This window comes from Hypomesus nipponensis, chromosome 12 (assembly GCF_054491055.1).
Source record: "Hypomesus nipponensis isolate SF chromosome 12, ASM5449105v1, whole genome shotgun sequence".
Lineage (NCBI taxonomy): Eukaryota > Metazoa > Chordata > Actinopteri > Osmeriformes > Osmeridae > Hypomesus > Hypomesus nipponensis.
The window spans coordinates 12,036,905-12,062,944 of record NC_140372.1 but is presented as its reverse complement, the minus strand read 5'-3'; the positions used below and the strand labels follow the sequence as shown (position 1 = coordinate 12,062,944).

Here is a 26,040-nt window from a genome sequence, read left to right as displayed (position 1 = left end):
TGAAATGGACCAATAGACACAGAAACCACTCTCATGCCATTATGTTCCAAAAGGAGGTTTAACACAAAAGACAAAGTCCATTCATAGTTTCTAAATCAAACAAGTATAGGAAAATATACCAATAAACAAGGTAAAAAAGACATGGGGAAAGTGTATGGTAAACAATCTATCTTCGTCTTGTTGTCTTTGCAAGGCTGCAAGTTTAGCACTTGCTCTTCAAGGATTACTGTCGAGATCCACTTCTGTGAAGGTTTAGGCTGGCTGTCAATGTGATGTTTGGGCAGCTGTGAAGCCCTTTGTGCCATTGCTTGTAAAAAAAGAAGGGCTATACAAAGAAAATGTAACATAAATATATAACATTTGATTTCCTGAATTCAAAAAATGTGACAGTCAGGAAAATGAACGAAAGGTAGACACACTATCTGCTTTTCCAGGTGCCATGATTTAGAGTTAAATACATGATGGCTCATTGTCCCATTTCTAACTATTCAGGCACATTTAAGTCCACAGTATGGGGTTGGTTTAGTCCGTTGTTTTCTGCTTCTCTCTATGTTAAAGAGGTTTCACGTCTGTGTGCATGGTATCCATGGTGGATGTTTTCCTTCAACATCAACAGTTCCTAGAAGTGTTGTGCCAACTAGTACTCCCATTAGCTTGGCACCCAGGACCTGACCTGGCATGAATGCCTTGTCAAAGACAATTAAAATAAATAGCTGGTCAGAGCAATTATGTACACTTGTCAGCTTGGTCAAGAAAATACATGTACATTTATTGTTTTATTTTCACAGTTGCCTTATTTGGAGTCTTTACTGACTACTTAGTGGTAATCCAAAATATGTGCTAGCTTTTCAGTAACTAAACTTAAGTGATAACTGCAAAGAGCAACAATCTTAATTTACAGTCTTTTATTTATATTGGGAGTTTGTATTGCAGCCAGTACTGTGAACATTAATCTTGAGGATTTTATGCAGCAGTGCTGCCCTCTACTGTTTACATGCCAATACATTACTTTTATTTAAAATATTTATAACCTACTGTTTATTCTTATTGCAGTATACAACGTGTTTTGCAAAAGCGACCCATGTAGACTCATCTAGCCTATAATTAAAAAAATATAGTCAGCTTCTTAAATAGCTTTGTTTTGGAGGTTATACATAGCTAGATTAAACTGTAAAGAAAGTGAATGAAATGTAGTAGATGTTTTAGTCACTGAACACGTTTAAAATGTCATAAATTAAGTTGTAATTTGATCATCAGAGTGGTTAAATCAAACTACGTTTATTTACATCACCATTAGTAAAATACTAAAAAATAGTAAAGAATACCAATAGCAGAAGCAAAAAGTAGAGAATTTATATTATTGTAATGGTCTGCACACCACCAAGGTCAGTGTGACAAAGTTACCGCTTGGCTCCTACATGTACTTGTTGGAAATGTCCACAGAAGGCCAGTGTGTCACTGCTGGACACAGTGTAGCTGCCAGGTAGTAAGAAATCGTTGAAATGTTTATAGGAACACGCTACCACAGTGATGCAGTCAGAACAGAATGGCGCAAGCTGAAAGATCTTCGAGTAACCTCTGCCCGACAGTAGGGGCGAAATCGTTACGTCTACTTTGTTTTAGGGTTTTATGTTATACACTCTTTCACATTTCCCAAGCAAACAAACAAGGTTTGTATTTGCGGTTTTGGTAGTGATCTAATGCCACCGAGTGGTCTAGCTAGATACGCCTGCTCTTGTGTTGTCTTGTTGGATTGCTAGCACTACTTTAGCCTAGCTGGTAGCCTGAGTTAGCCTCGGGGTATATTATACTAGTGTGTATTGAAGAAAGCAAGTTTCTATTTATATTGAGCTATTTTATAGCTAGTTTGCTAACTTGTCTTTAATATTTTGCCGCTGTCATACCTATTTGTTTGAAAATATAATCAAACATGGTGTTCTTGATAGCCAATTGTATGTGCTGCTTGCTAGCTGTGTAGCAATGATGTCAATAAGAGACAAACTAGTTTGGAGATGTACCTACACTACAGACTAACGACAAGTAACTATCCTGCCTTGGTTGCGCTAATTCTATTAAATGTTGACGTTGCACTTGGGCAGTAAGTTGAGTGCCTCATGTAACGACATCTACTTTCCTTAATGGTGTCAAAGCCACTTAAAACATGGCTTTGTGGAAGTATATAGTTATAGTTATGGATAGTTACTATAACTGGATAGTTAGCTTTGTGTTGTGGATAGACTACATACGTTTCATTTGAACTCCACTTCCTGTTATAGTAACACTTTTTCAGACAGTGTATTTCTTATTAAAGGAGGGCAATTTCACAAGCAAGGAAGAAACTCGACAGCAAGCAATATTTATTTTTAAGAAATAAGAACTTATGTTGAGTCGATGTTTTAAAAGCTTTGTAAGGAAGTATAAGTTAGGGCCCAAGTCAGACAGCCACGAGAACGTTTAAGTGCAGTACATGTGTGTCAAAATTGAAGTTGTTTTCACGAGGTCAATCCAAACACATTATACATTAAAGTTTATATTTTGTTTTTATTATTTCCTCTCTAGCTTTTATTCAGACAGACACAATCCTAGAAGTGTTTCATTTTGGGGATGAAAGTCTCTTGCAGGTAAGATATTTTACAGCACTTCTGTGTTTACTTGTATGCTCTTTTTATGCTCCTTAATTACCATCATAAATTAACCTCACAAGGAAGTGTTTAAGTGATAGATGAACATAACTTTCAATTACTCCAAAGTTCTCTCAAATCTATTTGAACATACATGTCACTAGGGGAAACTTGTCTGTATTTGCACAAAAACCTATTTACTGTAAATTAATGTTAATATTGCTGGATATTAAATGGATTTAGTCAAGACACCAAGGGTAAAAACAGATCCCGGGGGTGTGGGGGGATTATTGTAATACTGTACTTACAATGCTGAATACATTTAAATAAAGATATTCTTTCTTTTTTTTACATTTTGTATTACAGAAAGAGCCTGAAATAGATATTACATATCATCATAAAAGGTAAGACTTTTTTTCTTCTAGCCAAGTCATTTGTTTTCTTTTCATGCTCTTTTGTCACCTTGTGTTTACTTTTTTTGTGGCAGGCGACATTACATAGAAGTAGCCTTCTAGTTCTCAAGCTGCTCCAACAATGGCTTAGCTGGCTTACGCAGCATATTGATTGTACGACGGTAGAAGTAAAATGATCCATGCTGTCCTAAATTGATAGTGTGTGTGTGGAAGTAACAGGATGTCATAAGTATCTGCCTGATTGAATAACGAGCACCTGTTGGCTGTATTTTATCTTTGACTTTGCTAGTACCAAAGTGTGCCATTTTTATGTTGAGGTGTTTGTTAAACCCTCTCTCCAGTCAGCTGGTTGTCTAATACTTATGAACCTAAAGTAATAGTCACATCGTTCCAGTGGAGACAGAACAAACTGTCTTCTACATGTGCCACACCTGTTCTCATTTCCAACAACACTGGTCTAAGTGAGAAGGGGGGGTTAACCTGTTGTTGCATAGCATGAGTTCTGGTGAAGAAAGTCTGTTGAGTTGTGTATCAAAGGAAGGGTTCAAGGAGAGTCTGGGAGACCGAATTGTTAGTTTGTCACATCTGAAAGAAGGTCACTAATAAAACCGGTTGTTGAAGTGGTTGAGTATTCTTGTTAAAGGGGAATGTTAAGGTCCACATTTCATTCACAGCCATCTATGTTTACATGTCAATTCCCGTGGCATGTGTTTATATTTGCCTTGTGTTCCCATTTAGAAAGGCATCTTAATTCACAGCTATGTACCTTGACTACGGTTGTGTTTTGTGCTGTAGGCTTTCTTTCATTTACATGTAAAAAAACAAAGTTATTAATCCCTGCCCATGTGACCAAGATGCACCTAATGGACATAAACATTCAGTATCTGGGTCTTGACCAAGTCAAGTTTTAAAGATGGTTGCTTTAATTATTTTAATACATTTGGTATTAACGGTACTTCTAGTGGGTGTGAGGTTATCTAATTGTAGCTAAACTAAAAGCATAAGATAAACAACAGTGACAATATAGTTGTGGAATTCTACATATTGTGGAAGGCTGACTGTCCATGACAGAGAAGCCTTGCAACAGCAGCTGTTTTTACAAGCTGCCTGTGCAGCTCCCTGACTCCCTGACTCTATTTTGGGCCCTTTTCTAGCAGTAGGGTAAGAATAGCTGCTCTTCAGGCCTTGGAGATTCAAATGATTGGCTAAATGCTGTCATCCTTTTCTGTCCAGGACCTCTGGTTTTGTATGGAGTTTTGAAAGGACTCAAAATAAGGATTTCGAGTGGATCGCTCTGGGATCCTGTCTTACCGTATTTTCAGTCTTGAGTTTTGTGCAATTGAATGATTCTTGCTCATGTTCAACCAGGCTTGATACCTGCACAAAAGGACTGCCTACTGATGCTGCCACAATCTCCTCTACAGGGTTCCTGTCTTAACTTTATCCAAATTATTATTCTAATAGTGTGTATGTATATATACATGCCGTAATTTTCGGATTATAAGCCGCGCCTTTTTGCGCATTTTTCGACCCTGCGGTTTATATAACGGTGCGGCTAATCTATGGATTTTTACGGCTAACAGTTATTACATGGGAACTTCCTCAAGCAGCCATCTCTTTCCCCACAACTAATTACATATGGTAATTAAACATTAAAACACCTGCGGTTTATAGTCCAGTGCGACTTATATATGTACACATACATACATAAATATATATATACACATACACATAAACATACACATATATGTATGTGTTTTTCAAAAGGAACAAATCCTTTACTAATCGGCCATCATTCCCTAACTGTGAAATGTGGTGTTGCACCGCCGAGACAAAAGGTCACAAATACGAGTGTCATTTCACATTTGCTTTAGCTGAACATCTCTGAACTAACCGTGTTGTGGAAACTTGTCCCATGACTAAAATGCATCTTGTGGAATCTTTGAACATTTTACCAGGGCTACAGCAAAGTAACTGTAGCCATAGAGTTCCATCTATTCAGGTTCATTTCCTCTTCCTCCAAGGCTTCTGTCTCTTGGTTTAGCAAGGACACTGTTTTATTCTTGGTCATAAGGACTTGTGCAACTAATTCTTGTGTTTGTGTAAATGTTTGCATGTTAATAACCTAGAGTTCGGTCAAGTATTTGAAACTCGGTTAGATATTAAATGTCGGAAAAAACCAAATTTGATAATGAAGATCAATGTCCAGACAGGCCAGGCACGTGTGTTCTGATAAGCTGATACGGTGGTTCTTGTCTTGTGGCACTGCAGATGTCCTCATATTCTAGCTGGGCAAAGTAACTGCTCCAGTTATATACTATCTGCTCTCAGATAGAGGACTATCACTCAGAGCAACCTGCACGTGCAACCAAGTTAAACCCACTTGCGTGTCAAACACCATTTGTGGCAGCAAATTAAAATACACCATGGAATGAAAAGTATGCGTGATAATTGTGATTGCATTTATTAATGACAACATTCTACATTTGAAGTGTCCCCATGTATTGTAAATAAAAAGGTTTTCATCATTGTGTTTAACTACATGAATCTGCTGGCTCATGAGTGCCTACATTCAATCTAAATACTGTTTGGACATACATTTTACAAACATTACACCATTGAACCTAATGAATAAACTTATATTAATTGACAAAGGCAGCTACGTTGTATTTACACAAGTTATGCTATTGGGTTTTCTATGTTTTTAGCACCTTTGCAGGTTGATAAATGTATGAATATTCATATAATATTCTGATACAATACATCAAGTCAGATATATAAAAGTAAAATAGTTAAAAGTTGGTAGTGATGGGCTTATGTTGTCACTGCCTAATGGGTGGGGGAAAAAAACATATTTATATACTTGTATTGCTAAGGTTATGAAAAACAATATTAGGTGATGGAAATAAATGTACTCCTTTGGTACGCCCCCAAGCTGAGAAATTGACAGGTCTATGTTACATAAGTAAGTCAGTGTAAAAAAGTATAAAATGGCTTCCACCTGTGACACCCAGTGGTTTTCTTTGAACATTTCTTCAAGATAAATGCATGGAACTGTGCTCGGAACAGGAAGTGGCTTGTGGCCTATTATGCTGATGTTAGCGTGCAGTTATAAACCGCCTCACACATTGCTAATGCCTCCAAATGTTCATCTGTTGATGTTCCATCTGCTTTTGATGTCTTCACTGACTGTGCAGTCGTGAGACATGTCGAGGTTGTTAGTCCTAAAGGTTATTCTTGTAACCAGGGAGAGTAGAAGTCTCCACAGCAATGTAACTGACGAGCCTTGGAAGGGTATTCAGAGCTTGTTGTGTCACAGCCCTATAGACCTGGCTTTCAACAAGTTGCAGAATGAACACATATTTTTCATCAGTGCATGAGAGAAGGACTTTGTATTAGACCCTCTTTTAGCAGTCCACTGTGAACACAGACATGCACAGTTGGGTGTGTATAATTGACTCAGCTGAGGGTCAGTCAGGGACCCGTGTGTTAGAGTATGTGCAATGCAAAGAGCTGGTGTTACTAGGACCCTACTGTTCCCTGCGAGGGTACAAACAGACCAAGACATGTTCCAGCTAGCATAGCCAAACCGTCTGACTGTCATTCAAGGGCAGCCTAAACAGGTCTTTGAAATCACACCCATCAACGCATTTTCAACAAGACGGAGGCCCAAAGTCCTCCGTCTGACAACTTCATAAAAACTTTACGATACTGTCATTCCAGTGTTCTCCCTATGTGGGGTGACATCCTCTCATCAGAATGTTTGAAAGATTTATTTGGAGTTAAAACCTGTTCATCAGACACTGGTACATTTGAACTATGTATGTTACGTTAGTTAATTATTGTCTCTAGTATGTCGATATAGGACGACATTGCATGTGGATTACAGCTTTGCTTCTTTTGACATTTTAACAAATGTCAAACAAACGAAACATTGTCATCTTTAGGTACTTTAGATACACTCACTGGCCACTTTATGAGGTACACCTCGCCAGTACCGGGTCGGACCCCCCTTTGCCTTCAGAACTGCCTTAATTCTTTGTGGCATACTTTCAACAAGGTGTTGTAAAGGTTCCTCAGAGATTCGGGTCCATATTGACATGATAGCATCACGCAGTTGCTGCCGATGTGTCAGCCGCACATCCATGATGCAAATCTCCTGTTCCACCACATCCCAAAGGTGCTCTATTGGATTAAGATCTGGTGACTGTGGAGGCCATTGGAGTACAGTGAACTCATTGTCATGTCCAAGAAACCAGTTTGAGATGTTTTGAGCTTTGTGACATGGTGCATTATCCTGCTGGAAGTAGCCATCCGAAGATGGGAACACTGTGGTCATAAAGGGATGGACATGGTCAGCAACAATACTCAAGTAGGCTGTTGTTTAAACGATGCTCAATGGTACTAAGGGGTCCGAAGTGTGCCAAGAAAATATCCCCCACACCATTACACCACGACCACCAGCCTGAACTGTTGATACAAGGCAGGATGGTGTAGAGGGTTAAACCCCCCTACAGTGGATCCATGCTTTCATGTTGTTAATGCCAAATTCTGACCCTACCATCTGAATGTCGCCGCTAAAATCGAGACTCATCAGACCAGGCAACGTTTTTCCAATCTTCTATTGTCCAATTTTGGTGAGCCTGTGTGAATTGGAGCCTCAGTTTCCTGTTGTTAGCTGACAGGAGTGGCACCCAGTGTGGTCTTCTGCTGCTGGAGCCCATCTGCTTCAAGGTTCAACATGTTGTGCATTCAGAGATGGTATTCTGCACACCTTTGTTGTAAAAAAAAAAAAAAAAAAGTGGTTCTTTGAGTTACTGTTGCCTTTCTATTATCTCAAACCAATCTGCCCATTCTCCTCTGACATCAACAAGGCATGTTCATCCACACAACTGCCCCACAAAGGATATTTTTTCTTTTTTGGACCATTCTCTGTAAACCCTAGAGATGGTTGTGCGTGAAAACCCCAGTAGATCAGCAGCTTCTGAAATACTCACACCAACCCGTCTGGCACCAACAACCATGTTACGTTTAAAGTCACTTAAATCCCCTTTCTTTCCCATTCTGATGCTCGGTTTGAACTTCAGCATGTTGTCTTGACCACATCTACATGCCTAAATGCATTGAGTTGCTGCCATGTGATAGGCTGATTAGCTATCTATGTCAACAAGCAATTGAAGAGGTGTACCTAATAAAAGTGGCCGGTGAGTGTAGGTTAGCCTACGGTTGCATGGTTTGATTTTTGATTTATTTGATTTTTTAAATCTAATGTTGATTTTCAATCAACATTACTTGATTTTGATTTTCCGAATCTGAAATGATTCTCCATTTGTGGTTGTTACTTGTTAGTGAGAACATAAAGTAGATATTGAAAATGAGGAAGGACCAAAGAACCCTGCTATGGGACAGCCGAATAGGAGCACCTGTCGCTGGACAGGTTTGTCAGGTTTCCATTACCTTGTTTTGGCACACTGAGCAGTCATTGGCAAATCTGACACACACATTTCTCCGTGCAACGCCTCGCACAGTGGTGTTTGGCGAGCTGCCGTCGCAAGATGGCCATCAGTCGGTCCACTGACTCCTGGTTCCCACTGCTAATGGCCCTCCTTTCTTCTCTAACTCCCAGCTCGTCCTTACAGCGGGGAAACAGCAGGCCGATCCGCTTTGAACCATCCATGCTGGATTTCCATGAACAGTGAGTAAACAAACTTGCCTGTAGCCAGGATCCAGCTGCATGTGGACCTCTGTTAGCCTAGGATATTTGACTGCACATAAAAGGGCTGATTTTGTCAGCCAGGCACCCTCAATGAGCTCACATAGCAAGTCAATGTGTTCTTCCTTTTTTGTGTTGTTAGGCCTGTTGGAATGCCAAAAATGGAGAAAGTATACCTACACAACTCCAGTCCAGAGGAGATAAGCTTGATATCTATATCGGCAACAACTGCACATTTTCATGCATCTTTCTTTGAAAACAGGGTTAGTACACAGTATTGATCTCTCTTCTGAACAGGACACTTCAAAAAGGATTAAGCCCCTTGACCCATGGCTGTTTTCCACTATTTTGTTTGAACTTGTTTTGTCCTGTACTTGTCTCGGGCGTCCTTTCTTAAGCCCTAAAGTCTTAAAAGGTACATAACCCAAATTGTCAAAATGCCTCGTCTCTTGGAGCTGGCAAAACTTCACAGTGCTCAACACTGAACTTAGGCTGCATCTTGTACGAAAAGACAGAAATGTGCTCAACCTGGTTTAGACGACTAATCCCATAATCTAGATTCACACAAAACAGTGAGTCCTTGCAAGTAACAAGATAATGGCTCATATCTTTAAAAAGGTACATTCTGAACCTTTTTGGCAAATAAGTATCTTAAACATTTGGTGAGAAGCGAGGTTGAGAGGAGTGGTTGATTGGCCTAGATGCAAGGCACAGAATAAATACAGTAAATCAGTTTGGGTGTGGATCAACCTCTACATGGTATTTATGGGTTGTCTATGAACAGCAATGACTAATCCTTTCTTCAATGTTCCCCTGTAGATGATCCTGCCGGGGGGAAATACATCGTTTGATGTGGTCTTTCTGGCACGAGTAGTGGGGAACGTAGAGAATACTTTATTTATAAATACCTCACATCACGGAGTGTTTACATATCAGGTTAGTATCATTCCAATACATACATTGGATATGTATGTATATATTGGATATATGTGTGTGTATGTATGTGTGTGTGTGTGTGTGTGTGTGTGTGTGTGTGTGTGTGTGTGTATATATATATATATATATATATTGTAGCAGCCCACAGAGACACCGTTGTGTGACACGTACAATGTAGGACACTGGAGGTGGATAATGGTGATGAGCACTCGTGCGTTTATTTTGACAGAAGAAACAATTCTAACGGAAAATATTCTTGTTCCAGGGAGCTTTGCTCCCCTTGAGGTGGCCACTCGGGTGGTCCTCGTGCCTCACCCTCGTGCCTCACCCTCGTGCCTCACCCTCGTGCCTCACCCTCGTGCCTCACCCTACGGGAGGCACGAGTACGTTATCAGACAGCGATATCCGTACTGGAGACAGACTCTCGTAATCTGGTTCAAGGCTCTCCCGCTCTCTGAGGGTGTGCTGATTAGCAAACGGGTCGCAGCCATGGGGCTCGTTTGCTTATTGGGAAGCGGGAAACACTGTCCCTGGTGATGGGAGGGCTGGGAAGGCCCTGACTCTCTGGCGATACTGCTATGCTATGCCATATGCTTAACACACATATATTGTAACACGGTATGTTAATAACATAACCGAGAGAGGGTGAGACGTATACAATTCAGGAGACAAACGCGTGTTGGAAGTACAGCTGCGCATTTAATTAACCACGGTCAAAGGGTTCAAACAAGACAAAAAAGTCTTCAGTGTTCATGTCTTTACTTGACAAGGACAAACACATAACACTCCCACAGAGCGCGAGTTCAGAGTGCCCTACCATATCCGTGACTCAACAGCCTGATGTGTTGTGTTGTCGTTGTCTCATGCAGGTATTTGGTGTGGGGATCCCTAACCCTTACAGGCTGAGGCCTTTTATTGGGGCCAGAGTGCCTGTGAACAGCAGTTTCTCTCCCCTCATTAATATCCACAACCCCCACAGTGAGCCATTGCAGGTAACATTAACCACAGTGCCACCACTTCCTCCTCAAAACACTACATATGTCCTATCAAAGTCACACTCTACTTTGCATGGCACCGTTCACGAAGGCACATAGACAGCTCGTCTCGTTTCATAAGGAAGTTGTTGTGTGTTTTGTTTGTAGGTCGTAGAGATGTACACTAGTGGAGGGGACCTGCATCTTGAGCTACCCACAGGGCAGCAAGGAGGGACTCACAATCTGTGGGTGGGTACCATTTAGGGTTATTGTTGACACAACCGTAATGTATATGTACTTCATTTCGATATTCATTCCTGGATTAACAAAAAATTCAGGAAAATAAGTGCATCCAGTCACTAACTACTAGTTTTACCAGTGTTGGACTATTCAAATTTCCTTTTGAAACAATTTATCCCCAGGAGATCCCTCCGTTTGAGACAAAGGGGGTTATGAGGGCCAGTTTCTCCTCGCGAGACGCCGACAATCACACAGCGTTCATCAGGATCAAGACCAACGCCTCGGACCCAGACCAGTTCATCATCCTGCCTGTGGAGGTGGAGGTCACCTCAGGTAGGCCCCCTCCGCACCCTCCCAGCATCAGCCTGCAGTCTCTCACTGTGTCTCACATATATTCTATGTCCACAGCACCAGGAATCTACTCCTCCATAGAGATGCTTGACTTTGGGACGCTACGGTCACAAGGTATGGGGCCTCCTCGGTAGTGACATTCAGCGTGTTTCCATGCCAACGTCACAACTGTAAACGGTCGGATGAATGCAGTAATTGACTTCACATTTGTGTACTTAATGTTTAAATGCCAGCTACATTAAACATTCAAGTTTATTATTATGCTTTTTTTTTTAAAGAGAAACCTTGTTTTACAGATAAACCAAAACAACTAAATTTGCATCTTCTAAATTCGGGGGCGAAAGATGTACAGATTACAGTGAGTTTCGGTGATCTGCTTAACTTGAACGGAATAATTCTCAGTCTCCACTCAGTGTGTGCCAAATCAAGTCCTTTAAATCATGCAGCATGGATAACAAGTAAAGCATCAAAGCCGTGATCACAGAGATCTCTCTGAAACGACAAACCCCTTTCAGAGAAATACATGCTTGAGAACAAGAAGGTGTAGGTAGCGTGTGACCTGCCAGCTATGGCACAATTGTGTGTTTCTACAAATGTCAAATACAAAGAAAAACTGAAGTCAAAAAAAAAAAAAAAAAAAAAATGCACACAGACCCCTACAAATAACAAGTTTGGTACTTTCTTAAATAACGTTTGTGCTGCGACTGCGAGACTATCGGGCAAACGCTATCACTTGTTGAATTTACAGAGCGTTCGAGCAACACCCTCAAACGATGCCATCACCGTGGACTTCAAGGGGATCACACTGAAAGCTGGGGAAAACAGATACACCCAAGTTGCAAGTATACATTTTGATGGTGAGGGATTTCCGTCATCAAAGGTTAGATCCATAGCATGTGGCCTCGTGCTATTTTTGTCTTTTCAAAAACGGCTGGTGGTGACGATTGTTTACTTTGTGTGACGCACGTAGACCAGCCCGAAATGGAATCATCCATGATTGTAATCGTGTTTCGCATTTTGTGTTGGATTCCAGCGTCAAAAGTCCAGAAGCAAACCCAGTCTTCTGGGAAAATAACTGTGAAAGCAAAAGAGAAAAGCTACTCGAAACTTGAAATCCCATACCAAGCGGAAGTTCTAGATGGGTACGCGCATCCACAAGTACACGTGTGTTACTCCTCTCACAGGCCCTGAGTTTGAGGGTGTGCCTGCAGTGAAACGAACCGCTGCGTGCTAACCAGACCTTCCCCACTCTGTCAGGTATTTGGGGTTTGACCACACGGTCACCTTGTTCCACATCAGGGACAGTGTGACGGAACCAGTGGTGAAGCCCATCCACCTCACCAACACCTTCCACTTTGCCATACACATCCATCATGTGGCACTACCAGAAGAAGCCAACACCATGTTTAAGGTGAGTCCTGTCTGGTTGGTTTGAATATTGGGGGGGGGGGGGAGGGGTGGGGGGGTGTTGATGATGATGTTCCTGGAATTCTTCCTTTCCCTTTTCGATGTGTATTGCGGTATGCTCGTAAGTGGTATATTTGGGCTCCCGGTCTTGACACCAGGGATGAAGACTGACTCCCGGTTACAAAAACGTGACAGAAACGGAGGTGCCGTAAAGGCCTGTGTTGCCGTGTGTTGTCCAGGTGCAGAACTTCAGCGAGCCGGTCCTGATTCCCCCTCAGGAGTCCCGCTACATCTTCTCCCTCCACTTCCGGCCAGTCCGCCCCTCCACACACATCGACAGCAACATCCTCCTGGTCACGAATGCCTCCAGGTTCCACCTGCCCATCCGTGCATATACTGGCTTCCTAGAGGTGAACAAGCACGCACTCATTTGAAATCGTTTGGTATTTGACTTGGTATACCAGTTTGCATTGACAGATCTTCCATCTCCTCCGCAAACAGGCTTTGGTTCTGTTTCCCAGTCTGCATGAGCACATCCTGGACTTTGGAGTCCTCAGCGCTACAGACACCAGCAGCATTCTCTTTGCCGTTGTCAACAGCAACCCCATAGAGGTAGGTAGTATAGCACAGTGGACCAGTGCTGACTGCGTAACCGTGTTCATGAGGGGCACACAGGAAATGGAGTGTTCAGTATGAGGGGAATCCAAATGTTTCCCCACCTTCTGTCTTGGATGTGTGTGTGTGTGTGTGTGTACACTCCTTGTACACACGCATTCATTCTCTCTCCCTCTCTCCCTGTATCTGTTTCTGTCTCTCTGGTTCTCTAACAGCTGGTTCTGCAGCCATGGCTGGTGACAGGGGAGAACCTGAACGTGGAGCTGCTGAAGATTGAAAAGGGAAACCGGACCACGGTGCAGGCCAAGAGCCCCGAGCTCCAGAACGCCACTGCCACCTCACACAAAACAGTAGGAAGCGACTGTTGCGTTTTTTATTTATGGATATAACAAAGATACTTTTTTTTTCTTTTTACAAATCAGTTCAGATACAATAGCATGTCATGTGCATGTGCACGTTTTCTCAATACTTTGCCCAGACTCATAAGAATTGTTTAGCATTTGTTCAGATCTACATGTTTTGTGTCTGTGCTGTATTGCCCTGACGCTGGTCAAAAACCCTTAGAAGGGAGGTGTGTGTGTGTGTGTGTGTGACTAATTCCTCTGTTCTGGTCCCCTTGCCCTGCAGGTCATCCTAGCCTCAGGCTATTACTCTGTGTTCAGGGTCACATTGGTGGCTAAGGACTTGGAAGGGCCGTATGACGGAGCCATACACATCACAACAGACTACGAGGTGATAAAGCAGTGATGTTAAAAGACCGCATTGGATCGATGATGAAGTCGGTTTCAGATGTCGTCGTCTTGTTATCATCTTTACACTTTATGGATGTGCTCGTCTATCCTTTCAATCCCACAGATATTAACAATCCCAGTAAAAGCGGTTATAGCGGTGGGAACGCTCAGCAGCTACCCCAAGCACATCGTCCTGCCGCCCTCCTTTCCGGTGAGACCCAGCCCAGATACTGAGAAATGTGTGTACAGTGTCAAACACTCCCAGTAATGTAAACACATTGGGAACGAGCAGAACCTACCGTTGCTTGTCAATCCTGTTGACCCACCATAGACCAACGGAGCCCTCAGGCAGGGACCGTCCATGTTCCAGGGCCAGGCCCCCGCGCGGAGGTGCGAGGCCGGGCGAAGCACAACCCAAGCACGGGCCATCAGGCTATCGATTGGATCTGAAGCTTAAATAAATGTGCTGATGTTGTGTCTTATCCCCCCCCCCCACACAGGGTAAAGTGGTCCACCATAGTTTCAGCATCGTCAGCTCCTTCTCTCAGAGGGTGCGGCTGCTGCAGATCCACTCCCTCACGGACGACAAGCGCTTCTACTACAGGCGGCTGAAGACCAGCCGAGATGAGCTGGAGCCCAAACGCAAGTCCAAGGTACAGTGTGAGCAGGCCGTCCGAGGCCTGTTTGTGACTGGGCTCACCTGGTGCAGAGCCCGTTTGGAAGGAACTACTTTCTGTGATCTGGCAAACGGGGTGGGTTTCGGAGCGTACCCTGCCGCGTGGAAGGATACCTTATTGGAGTGAAACTACATAAAGGATGTAGCTCAGCGGGGCGGCCAACGGGTTTATATTTATTTATCATCCAACCGCTCATCCAAACCACTCAGCCTTGCACATCCTCAGAAATACACCTGCTGAATTTGGACTTCAAGTGCCCGGTTCTTGAGATAATCAAGTCACAGACAGACACAGAGATTCCACCCCTTATAGTTAAATGGCCCGAGGACTAATTACACCTCTCCAAAAACTCAAAATGTAGTTGTGTCCAAGCTACAGCATAAGTGCACTGGACTGGAAGAACATGCATGCATACTGTGTTTATCCAACTCCTGTATCCTTCTCTCTGTGTGCAGGTCGCAAAGATTTACTTTGACTCCAGTTTGCAGTGTGGCGATCACTGCTATGTGGGAGTACCGTTTGTTCTCAAATGTGAGTGTTTTGGCGCAGAATAGATCTTTTGTCTCCGGGTTTTACGATCTCGAACAACAGGCTTTCCTTTCCGCAGCGCTGAGTGTCCGAACCTCTTGTGCTTCCAGCTGAGGCCCGGCCGTCTGGGTTAGGCATGCAGGAGGATATGTGGGACTCGGACGTGGATTTGTATCAAATGCTGCGGAAGAAGTGGAAGGAACTGCAGCAGGTTTCCGGAAACACGTAAGTCGCCGTCCCGAATGACCGCGTCGCCCGTGCGCGAGGGACTCGCGGCCCAGTCTCCTTTTTACACGCACCCACATCGACACCACGGAACCTCCCAGCGAAAACCCATTGCGGCGCGCTTCCTTTTTGCCTCCGTTATCTCCAGTGCGGAAGCTGTGTTTGAGGCCAACGCCGACCTCCAGAAGATGGTGCAGACCCGCATCTCGGCGGAGCTGACGTGGCCGTCCATCATCAACTCCTCCCGGCAGCTCCTCTTCCCTCTGACCAGCATCAACAGCTCCTCGGTGAGTGGCCCCGTCACCACCACCTCGCCCGCCTCCTTTACGTTTACATTTATGCATTTAGCAGACGCTTTTACTGATCATAACAACGAGGTAGTCCCAAACACTACAAGCAGCCAAATCATGAAGTATACATTGTGAAAAACTAAACAAGTGCCAAAGGGAAGAACCATAAGAGCATGCAGTTTTACAAGGTACAAATTAAATAACATGAACTCCAAAAAGTGCAAGACTGTGCCTGTAGAAGAACAATCAACAGATTTAGATACGACTTTCTAGTGGCAGCCATGAGATCGTTATGGCAAAAACACCGGGGGAGAGACGCGAGCTGGCTTTACTCTTGGAGGTTGATGATTCTTACAGACGGTTCAAAGCATTATTAAAGGTGGCTAGTCAAAGCTAGTTTAGCATTGCCTTAGCATTAGCGAGTGTCCGTATTGAAAGTCTGTGTTTGGTTTCTCTTTCCGAGGAAATGGAGGTGATCCTGGAGAACCCTGCTGATGTCCCGGTCTACATCCAGATCCTCCCCCTCGCCCTGTACCCCAACCTCTGCTACGTCACCAGCCAACTGGCTCAAATGTGAGTGACCCCCCCCCCAACGCCACCCTCCTAACCAGCCATACTCCACCCCAGGCCCCCCTAACCACCCTATGCCTGGGACTGATTTACGCAGAATCGAAGCCAGCTTTTTAGCAAGCTCACTGATGTGCTCAGGTAGCCTCGTTAACCCAGGCCACGTCACGCTCGACCTTCTAGGTTTCCCCTGGAGAGACTCCCTCACTTCAACCCCAACACACTGGAATTCCACATCGACAGGAATAATGTGAGTACATACGGGTGATTTTTGGCGTGCATATATTTATTCGAGGGAATTTGTCAACGGTCGAAAGTTGAGAGAAAATCGTTTATACCTGCGGCTGTAGAAATAGTCGTTTTTATGCAGCTACTAAAGACTTAAACCTGTCTGTCTCCTCCCCCTCCGTCCTCCCCCTTGGCAGAAATCGTTCGTGAAGAGCAGCGCGGGCTTCAGCGAGGGCTCCACCCAGCCCTACGTTTACAACCTGCCCCTGCTTCCGGAGGGGGTCAAGTCCCTCCGCGTGAAGTTCTCCCCCGTCAGCAACCACACGGTCACCTCTCTGCTCATGATCAGGTATCAGAAGGCCGTGGCCCCGCTGGCCGTCTGTCACTCCCCAGTTACGTCCACGGAGCCTCTTCAAATCAGCATGACGTGTGTTAGGCGTGAATAGAGCCACGAGCTCTGAATGTCCTCGTTAGACCGAGGATGTCCTGGACAGTGGTCCACAGGTACCCTGGATGGAAGAATGTTTGGATATCCTCAAGCTTATGCGAGACGCACTGTATCAACCTCTACCTGTGTGTGTGTGTTTGTTGTGTGTGTGTTTGTGCGTGTGCGTAGAAACAACTTGACTGTGGTGGAGTTTCTTGTGGTCCAGGGTCAGGGCAGTTACGAGAGGCTGAAGTTGGGGGGAAAGTCCCCAGGACCTGGGGCTTTTCTCAGGTTCAAGATGTCTGAATCTCACCTGAAGGAATGCTCCGACAGTGAGTACTCTACCAGGCTCAGCCTGAAACCTGTGTAACTTCTAGGGAGCCGCCAGCACATTAGGCATAGCTTTGAAATGTAACGGTAAATCATACTCGGGAATGAGCTTCAAAAAGACAACGACATTGTAGACTGCTAAGTGAGAATGACGTGGTTGACCCGGTAACTCGGTCTTGTTCTAGAAACGAAGTCCAAGGAGCCAAACTTCACGCTCAGAAGATCCTTCAAGATTGAGAACACGGGTCAGCTGCTCATCAACATACGGTCCATTGAAATAAACGGACGAGCCTGTGAAGGATTCGGATTCAAAGTTCTCAGTTGCCAAGAGTTTGCACTAAAACCCAACTCTTCAAAAGACATAGTCATACTGTAAGGAACCTTTCTGCCTGCAGATTTGTTTTACTGTAAGGAACCTTTCTGCCTGTAGATTTGTTTTACTGTAAGGAACCATTCTGCCTGTAGATTTGTTTTACTGTAAGGAACCTTTCTGCCTGTAGATTTGTTTTACTGTAAGGAACCTTTCTGCCTGTAGATTTGTTTTACTGTAAGGAACCTTTCTGCCTGTAGATTTGTTTTACTGTAAGGAACCTTTCTGCCTGTAGATTTGTTTTACTGTAAGGAACCTTTCTGCCTGTAGATTAGTTTTACTGTAAGGAACCTTTCTGCCTGTAGATTTGTTTCGATTGACCTATCAAAAGTGCGCCCTGGTTCACAAGTAGTAGCTTCTCTTGCCGTCGTTATTGTGGTGTTTGGGTTTGATCCAACCCTTATTGAGAGTGTGTGTTTGTGTATGGTGTCAGGTTCACTCCAGACTTCACAGCCTCCAGGGTGATCAGGGAGCTGAAGCTGGTGACGGCTGGGGGCTCCCGCTTTGTGTTTGCCCTGAACGCCTCGCTGCCCTATCACATGCTGGCGTCGTGCGCCGCCAGCCTGCCCAGACCCAACTGGGAGCTGGAGCTGTACATCATCATCTCCGTCGTCATGAGGTAACAGGAGGCAACGGCATCCTTCTGGAACACACCCTCCGGTCCTGTCTAGTATGCTTGACGAAACATCCCAACCAAATCAAAAAGGCTAGATACATTAGATTTCATATATTCGGCCCGGATTTTCAGTCAAGCCACCCAAGTCCAAAATAGAAATATCTCGGCTTCTAGAGACCCTCCGCCCCCCAATTTTGAATGTGAACGTGGATAGGGAGCCTGAATCGGTCTGGTCTTCTCTGCAGCTCCATGTTCCTCCTGGTGGTGGTGACGGCCTACCTGGAGGCTCTGGGGATCTGGGAGATGTTCAAGAGACGCATGTGTTTCGAAACGTCAAGCAATTCTATGGAGACGGGGAAACCCTTTGACCTCAGGGAAATAGTACGCCTGCAAAATGACGCTCAGTAAGTTTGGCCCGTGTTGTCTGTTTGTTTGAGATTTGAATGCCGCAGTGCACGACGGACGGTCGTGCGATTCTAATCGCTTTCATGTGAACTCATTTACATGTAGTCATTTAGCGGACGCTCTTATCTAGAGCGACTTATAGTAAGTACAGGGCCATTCCCCCCGAGGCAAGTAGGGTGAAGTCCCTTGCCCAAGAATACAACGTAATTTTAGCGCAGCGGGGAATCGAACTGGCGACCTTCAGATTACTAGCCCGATTCCCTAACCGCTCAGCCACCTGAGTCCCTCATAACTAACTTGCTGTTTATGCTGCCTCCCCCCACCCCACCCCCCCCCCCTCCCCAGTTTGAACGATTACGCAGAGTCCACCCAGCACCCGCTGCGAGGGACGACCAACCCCGTCTCCAGAGCCGTCAGCCGACACGCCAGAGGGGGCCACAGCAGGGCGTCAAACCAGCCCTCGGGGCCCTCCTCCCAGCCCGGCCCCAAGGCCTCCGAAAACACCCCCTCCCCCAGCCAGCTGGCCAGCCGCAAGGCCCGGTCCACCAGACAGCCGCAGCCAGTCCCTGGGCCTCCGGAGATCCAGACCCCCTCCCCTGCCGGTGCCCCGGCCCCGCCGCAGGGCCCCCTGGAGGCGGCCCAGCAGCTCCCCTCAGAGGAGCAGGACTACATGAGCCTGGTGGAGGCCATGGATAAGGACCTGGACAGGCCCGAGGCCTCAGCTGAAGAGCTGGCCCAGGACCAGACCTCCGTTCAGGCCAAAGGTACGAGGACACACCTGCATGCTGCTGAAGTCCAACAAGGGAAAATAACATTCTGTTGCTGCTATGTTGGCATCAAATGTCAATGCGGCCCAGACGCTTTGAACCGTTTTTTTTCGTCCTTTACCCCACATTGTCGTCTAACTAGAGTGTTGAAATCTGTCTGATCTTGCCACCCCCCCCCCCCCACACACACACACACACACCAGCCAACGGAATCAAAGGGAAACTACAGCGGAAGCCCAAATCTCTGAAGAGGAAGGAGGAGAGGGAGCTGAGGACCAAGGGGAGGGCTCAAGGAGAGGAGCCGCCGAGGGAGGATAACGACGACACGTCCTCCACCACCACAGAGACCTCCAACCCCGACACGGAGAGCGGCCTCAGAGAGGTAGGGCCCGCCAGCCTTCTCACCGCTTCGTTTCCCAACGCGTCTGTTTCACGTGGCCTTGACTAGTGTGTTCTGGAGCCAGGTCACCGTCACGGCCCCAGAACACAGCGGGTTCGTCAGACAAGCATCTTCATGTTTTGGTGCATCTCTGAACAGGAAATGATTCATAAGAAGAGCCGATCACCCGTGTTGGAGAAAGCCAAAGAGGAAACGGCAGAGCACCACAAGTCCAAGAACAAGAAGCCAGTCCATACAAAGGACAAGACCCTAAATGATGCAAAGTCAAGGTAGTTGTTTTTTTTTTTTTTTTTTTTTTTACTAGTTTCACAATCTCCAGAGACTATCTCCAATATCTATCATCTGTACACTTGTAATTGATTGGTCTTGCATATTTTATTTTTGATAATCACAATCTTTTTTATTTTTAAGCTCACTGGAACTTCCGTATGTCACCCCACTGGAAAACAAACGCAAGATCTTCAATAGCAAGACGGTGTTAACCCAGGCACTGGCCAACAGTTCACCTACAGCAGCTGTCCGAGCCACGCCCCCAAAGCCAAGAGGTCCGTCCTGCGCCCGCCGCGTACCTCTTCTTGCGTTTACCTGTGAAATATTAGAGTCAGGACGAGCATAGCTTTCACCATGTGTGGCCCCCCAACAAGCTCCCTGGAAAAACCTCTGAAATTGCGCTACTCAAATGACATATATATTCTGACTGTTACCGTCTTAGATCGACTCCTTTTGTGTCGAGGGGAATCCATCAAAAAGACCTACTGAGTTAGACCCCGACAATTCCAGAATGCCTATCTTTGGCTAGCCTTGGCTCGTCCATGACCTGTTCTCTCTCTCTCTCTCCCACCAGCCCCAGTGCCTTATGGGAAGTTGGAAGACCGGCGTCCCTCCCCCCTCGCCAAGTTCCTGTCTCATGAGAGCGGCAGCAGCAGCGGCTCCGAGGGAGAGAAGGACGTCTCCCCCCCTCCAGAGTGGGACTGTGTCCCCCTCTTCAAAACCCACAGTGGTGAGCTGCCCCGCCTCCCGCAAACCCTGTGACTGGGTGTTCCCCCCAAAAGAACCTTCACCTGTAAATAATATTACTCAAAGCTCCAAAATATCACTTAGTTCCGGCCAAGTAGTTTGATTGGACGAGAGGCCTTCCACGAGTGCTTATATACTATAGCAGCACCGGGGATATTAAACAAACATAAGATCACTCCGCTTATATTAACGGCCATTAGTGGCAAGTGTGGAAGAACGTGTTTATGTGCTGCCTGGCAACAGTCCAGTCCTAGTCCTGTGGAGGAACTATAATTGTGTTGGCCGAGCCAAAGAAATGATCCAAAATACACAAATCCTAATCTGTTAATGGCTTCGTTGACTAATCGAGCTTGCAGGCCGTATAAAAGCAGTGTAAAACTCAAGGTTGTGTTTGTTGCTGAATGTCAGCCCAGCAGTGCTTATCCTCTCGCCCTGCTGTCTCGTCACAGCTGTCCTGATATTCAGCAGTTAGCACTCTTGTGATTGTGCTTCAGTAGATATTTCATAAGTAGCTCTTCTGCCTCAGCGGCTCTCCAGTCAGGAGCTGTTGGTCTGACTGACTCCCACTACTCCTGGCGTGCGTCTTCGGCTGTGTTAAACACAGCCGCGGGTAGCTGGATATGCTGCTGTGTAGTCTCACTGCTCCCTCTCTCTCCCCCTCCCCCCCCCCAGCTGTCGACAGCATGCAGCAGATCTCCATGCAGACCATGAACGCCGACCTTTTCCTGAAGAGACCCATCGGCACCCCTCTCCCACCGTGCGTGTCCACCTGTGACTCCTTCACGACTCTGGGCTTCTCTGTCAGGTACCTCTGCAGCCATCACATGACCATCTGTCCCCCGGTCATGGATAGATTGTCATATGTTTTCAACTTGAACATGATTTCCAATCATATTTATTCTGAAGCCTGTCATCTCATTTGTGTCTGTGGGGTCTTCAGTGATTCGAGTTTGAGAGCTGCACCAGGCCACAAATGCAAGCTGACCAAGTCAGTGTCTCTGCCTGGTCAAAATGGAAACCCCACCTTTGCTGCCGTGGCTGCAGGATATGACAAAAGCCCAGGTCAGCCTCTTCCTCTCCCGGGTCATTATTATCCAAATACACACATCTGAGGAAAACGTCTGAGTAACCTGATCGAAGGACCACCTTCAGAGTCAGTTCCCGGAAAGGTTTGACCTAGTTAAATCCAGGTTGACTTCTGGATCCTCCCTGGCTGTGCTGACCTGTGGTCCTTGCTCCACCAGGTGGCAGCAGTGCCGGAAAAGCAGCTGTGAGCCGCCCAGACTTCAAGGGGAAGAACGGCCCCCCACACATGACATCAGTGGAGAGTGACAGCTCTGACAGGTTATACACTCTCTCTCCCTCTCTCTCCCTCTCTTTCACACACACATAATCACCCTTTTTTTTAAACACTGAAAAACTGCCTTTAGATTGTACCTTCTGGCCTTCACCATTCCTGTGGAGATCGATCAAGCCTGCAAATAGCCAGTTGTGTTTATATAAAAGAAAAAAAATATTGAACCTATTCTGAAATCAAATAAGATAACAGTATTTTGGTATACTAATGAAAGGATCCCTTCATACCTACTTTGAATGTCTGCAGCTCTGGACTGTGGAGTCCAGTTGGCAACGGGAGAAGCCCTAGTTTGACTTCCATCAACTCTTTCTCTGCGTTCGGATCAAGCAATACTTTCAACCTGTCTGGAGGTAAGCATCTGCATGGCTAATGGCCCAACAAGTGCACTATCTAGAAATTTTAAAAAGCATCAACATATTGCATTTTAAATATGAAACCTGCAAAAGGAGGCGAATGACTAATCATCTAGAAGCATCTGGAACATAAAACACAGCATTATTCACAAATACGGTAGACGACTAATTACAAATCTCTTGTCGTTAATTTATTAAGGCCAAATCTGCCTCCTTCCAGCAGGATTGTCGGTTAGACATCCAAAATTAAATTTGTGAATGGCACACTGACCTTTCAACCCTTGTTTTCTTTCTGATGCTAGGCTAGGGATTATTTTGGTATGGCCAGACAACCTAATGGCTGGAGCCTAATGGATCATACTGGATAGTGCTGGTTGGGGAGAGCTGCACTTCTGGGCTGGACATGGTGATGCTCATTCAAGCTCCCTTTGAGCATAATGGCCAGAGTGGGGATGAATTGATTTAGCCATTCATTCACAGCCTCACCGCTGAAACTTGATCGATACAGAAAGGATTAGCGCGTCTCCTTGTTTACTTTCCTACTCATCACGAAAACTAAATAGGAACCTCAGAGTGACAATAACTCCCTCCGAATTTTCAGTGCTCAGGTTGCAGAGGACCTTTTTATAATGCAGAAGTTGCACCACAATTTCCATGAACATCTTCAAGGTCCAGAATGTTCTGTTTTTGTAACATGGATGTAATGGTCCTGGCCTGCTGTTTCCCCAGTGTTCAGTGGGATGACCTCTGGGAGGAGCGTGGAGCCCCAGCAGAGCTGGCCCGACTTCAGCCGGGCCCCCGCCCCCTCGTCCTCCTCCACCGGCTCGGTGTGGCCCAGCGAGGCCCTGCAGCCCTGGCCCTGCTCCTCCAGCTCCCCCTCCACCCCCACCACGGTGAGACCTCCGCCTCCCCTGCACAGCATCCCACCTGGGGTGGGGTATACTGGGCTTGCATGGGTCACAGTGGGCCCCTTTTTCAAGTGGCTCATATCGTCATCATTGGTGGTCTTTGTTTCATTGCATGGTTCTTGGAAGGAAAGCTGAATGTATTCTGGCTTGTGGTCAACCTCTGCAGTTCTTCCTATTCACAATCCCCCCCCCCCCCCCGTTGTTCAGAACAGTTGTAAGGAGCCCAGCCATTTCTGGCCGTCATAGCAACTTCATGGCAACTTCATAAGCACACGAGAGAGTGATGCATGGAATTTTCAACATTAACATGTCACTGTCGAACTCCAGCGTTAAGTGACCCGCCCTCTGAAGCCCTGAGTTTGAGTGTACAATGCAAATGTTTTTTTTTTTACCATATTTTCATAGCATGTATGTCATTGGGGCACAGTCCCCCACAATGACAATCTGCATTGGAACAGAGCACATTCATATTGGAAGGTTTTAGGATGTATATGCTTACGGTTTAAATCCATATCCATTTTTGTATTGTATAGTACATATAGACATTTTGAATTGGCCAGTTTGTCCAGTAACCATGGTTTCTGTGAACCCGGTTGTGTTTTCCAGTCCATCCTCGGCGGCGGCAGCAGCCTGTGGTCGTCCAGCCCTCCCTTCAGCCCCTCCATCTGGTCCACCAGCGCTGACTCCACCCCTCTGCACTCCTTCACCCCGCCCCCCACCTCCCCTCTCTCCGACCTGATTGGCAGCTCGGAAAATGACGGCCAGTCTCCCGGCCACACAGCCCTCGCCCAGAATGACCTGAGCCCCACCTACAACCCCTGGAGCATGTGGAGGCCCACCTTCAGCCGACGCAGCTCCGAGCCCTGGCCCAATGCCTCGGACGGCAACCCCAAATGAGCACACCTCCCTTCTCCTCAGATTGTTGTGAAAAAGTTCAAGTTTGGGGCCCCTCCCGGGGTCAGTCTGGTTTGATGCTGCTGACTTGCTGAAAGCATGCTGTTCTGCATACCTGTCGTCTGTCCAACCATCTAATGTCGCTGGCAAATGAAGTTGTGTTGAGTGTGAATATTCAAACAAGGATACGACGTTGGTCGAAGTGTTTCCTAAGCACTGAACAAAGATCAATATGTTTTAGGCACCTCGTTTCAAATTGGGGAAATTTACCTATTTATTCCTGTTTATTTTCAGACGCTGCCTTTTTGGGGGGGTTTTTCCGATTCCCCATGTCTCCAAAGTAAGCCACCTCCTTTTAAAGGTTGTTTCATGAGGAAAATGCGCTGCCTTTTAGTTTTTGATGGCAGCAAAATTTGCGAAATCAGAGAAAATCCCAAAATAAAAGATGACCCTTGTTTGAATGTTCATCGTCTTGTACGGCATTATTTTTGGCAATTAATGGTACTTTGCTCCATTTTGAGCAATTATTTAAGCCTTGTCATTGCTCTGATCAAAGATCGTTGTTGTTAAAGGGGTACAGTCATATGAACATGGTTTATGCTTGAATACAATAATGGCTGAAAATCATTCACTCAAATTACTTCAAATGTTAGCTTTGTCCCTCAAACCATATAGCTTGCATTGTTTGTTTTGAAGTCCCCCCCCCCCCAAAAAAAAAGAGAAAAGATTTCTAACTTATTTGAAATACCACACCTGATTTTAAGTTTTTAAAGGAACTGTTCATACTGGCTGAGTTCAGTTGCCTGAGCTTTCTTTGACATGTTTGCAACATTTGAGGGTTTTGTGTCTATTCTGGTACGTTTCAGTTCTGCCTGTCACACATGGAACATCTGAAATGAGTCGCAAGTCTGAGTAAAACTAATGAGACCGGTGTCATGTAGTGAAGACTGTTTTATTGAAGTCTGTGTCCATCTCTCTCTCTCTCTCTATATATATATATCTATATATCTATATATATATATATATATATATATATATCTATATATCTCTATATATATATATATATATATATCTATATATATATATATATCTATATATATATCTATATGCACTTGTGATTGTGTTGTCTCAGTTGCAGGCCACTTGGTGGCAGCATGTGTCAGAAACAGCAGCATCACATTGCTCCGGTATTGGAGATGATGCACTGTTATAGGAACACTGTACAGAGCAGGTGGCACTGACTGCTCTAATGTCTGTTACTGACTGATTCGGACGTAATATCTCGGTGATGGATGGAACATGGCACTGCAGCTACCTAGTCCTGCTCTCAATGTTACGTTCCCTTTCATAGCAAGGTTTAAATGCCTGTGTTTCAGAAGCGTCTTTGAAAAAGGAATACATATTTGCCTAATAATGACAATTCCTTTTCCAATGCACGCGTAACACCGTATCCCCATCAACAATCACAAGTGTTTGTGCTTCATCGGTTTTCAAAGCCAGGGAGACTGTGGTGATGTCGCAGCATGGCTGCTTTAAACGGGATCAGCCAGATCATCCTTCACCCCTGGGTGTGAAGGAGCTTCCCTCTGATAGACCTATAATAGGATCTGGCCTTCTCATTAGCTATCATCGGCAGTGCTGCATCGCTGCTCATGAGCTGTGGCAGTACCGTGGAGAGTT

The 26,040-nt window shown here is 45.4% G+C and overlaps 1 protein-coding gene across 4 annotated transcripts; it reads left to right on the top strand.

The window, feature by feature from the left end:
* Positions 1-1,474: 1,474 nt before the first annotated feature.
* LOC146261134 (transmembrane protein 131-like) lies at positions 1,475-25,292 on the top strand. Of its 4 annotated transcripts, XR_014724742.1 has the most exons (42): positions 1,478-1,670; positions 2,560-2,621; positions 2,988-3,025; positions 8,661-8,729; positions 8,890-9,010; positions 9,567-9,683; positions 10,553-10,675; positions 10,826-10,906; positions 11,080-11,230; positions 11,306-11,362; positions 11,545-11,606; positions 11,997-12,105; positions 12,282-12,390; positions 12,506-12,659; positions 12,895-13,065; positions 13,157-13,267; positions 13,486-13,620; positions 13,898-14,002; positions 14,126-14,212; positions 14,502-14,654; positions 15,134-15,209; positions 15,317-15,431; positions 15,580-15,718; positions 16,185-16,294; positions 16,472-16,538; positions 16,714-16,865; positions 17,133-17,275; positions 17,459-17,645; positions 18,077-18,262; positions 18,505-18,663; positions 19,010-19,428; positions 19,635-19,813; positions 19,970-20,100; positions 20,243-20,376; positions 20,676-20,831; positions 21,521-21,653; positions 21,789-21,910; positions 22,093-22,192; positions 22,452-22,555; positions 23,288-23,451; positions 24,073-24,423; positions 24,655-25,292. XR_014724742.1 is itself a non-coding variant. In XM_084667881.1 (41 exons), the coding sequence occupies exons 1-41, from the start codon at positions 1,547-1,549 to the stop codon at positions 24,361-24,363; spliced, it is 5,406 nt and encodes a 1,801-aa protein (XP_084524007.1). In that variant the 5' UTR covers positions 1,479-1,546; the 3' UTR covers positions 24,364-25,292. The 4 variants fall into 4 exon arrangements, 3 of the variants coding, with proteins under 3 accessions (XP_084524009.1, XP_084524007.1, XP_084524008.1); XM_084667881.1 differs by having other exon boundaries at positions 1,479-1,670; positions 24,073-25,292; XM_084667882.1 differs by lacking the exon at positions 1,478-1,670 and adding an exon at positions 8,384-8,471 and having other exon boundaries at positions 2,558-2,621; positions 24,073-25,292.
* The last annotated feature ends 748 nt before the right edge of the window (positions 25,293-26,040 follow it).

Bases quoted from the DNA above. Each gene is read 5' to 3' on its own strand.
- LOC146261134 (XM_084667881.1), top strand. From the start codon at position 1,547: ATGGCGCAAGCTGAAAGATCTTCGAGTAACCTCTGCCCGACAGTAGGG. The intron at 12,391-12,505 runs GTACGCGCATCC...CCACTCTGTCAG, and splicing joins CAAGCGGAAGTTCTAGATGG to GTATTTGGGGTTTGACCACA. The intron at 22,556-23,287 runs GTAAGCATCTGC...CTGTTTCCCCAG, and splicing joins TACTTTCAACCTGTCTGGAG to TGTTCAGTGGGATGACCTCT.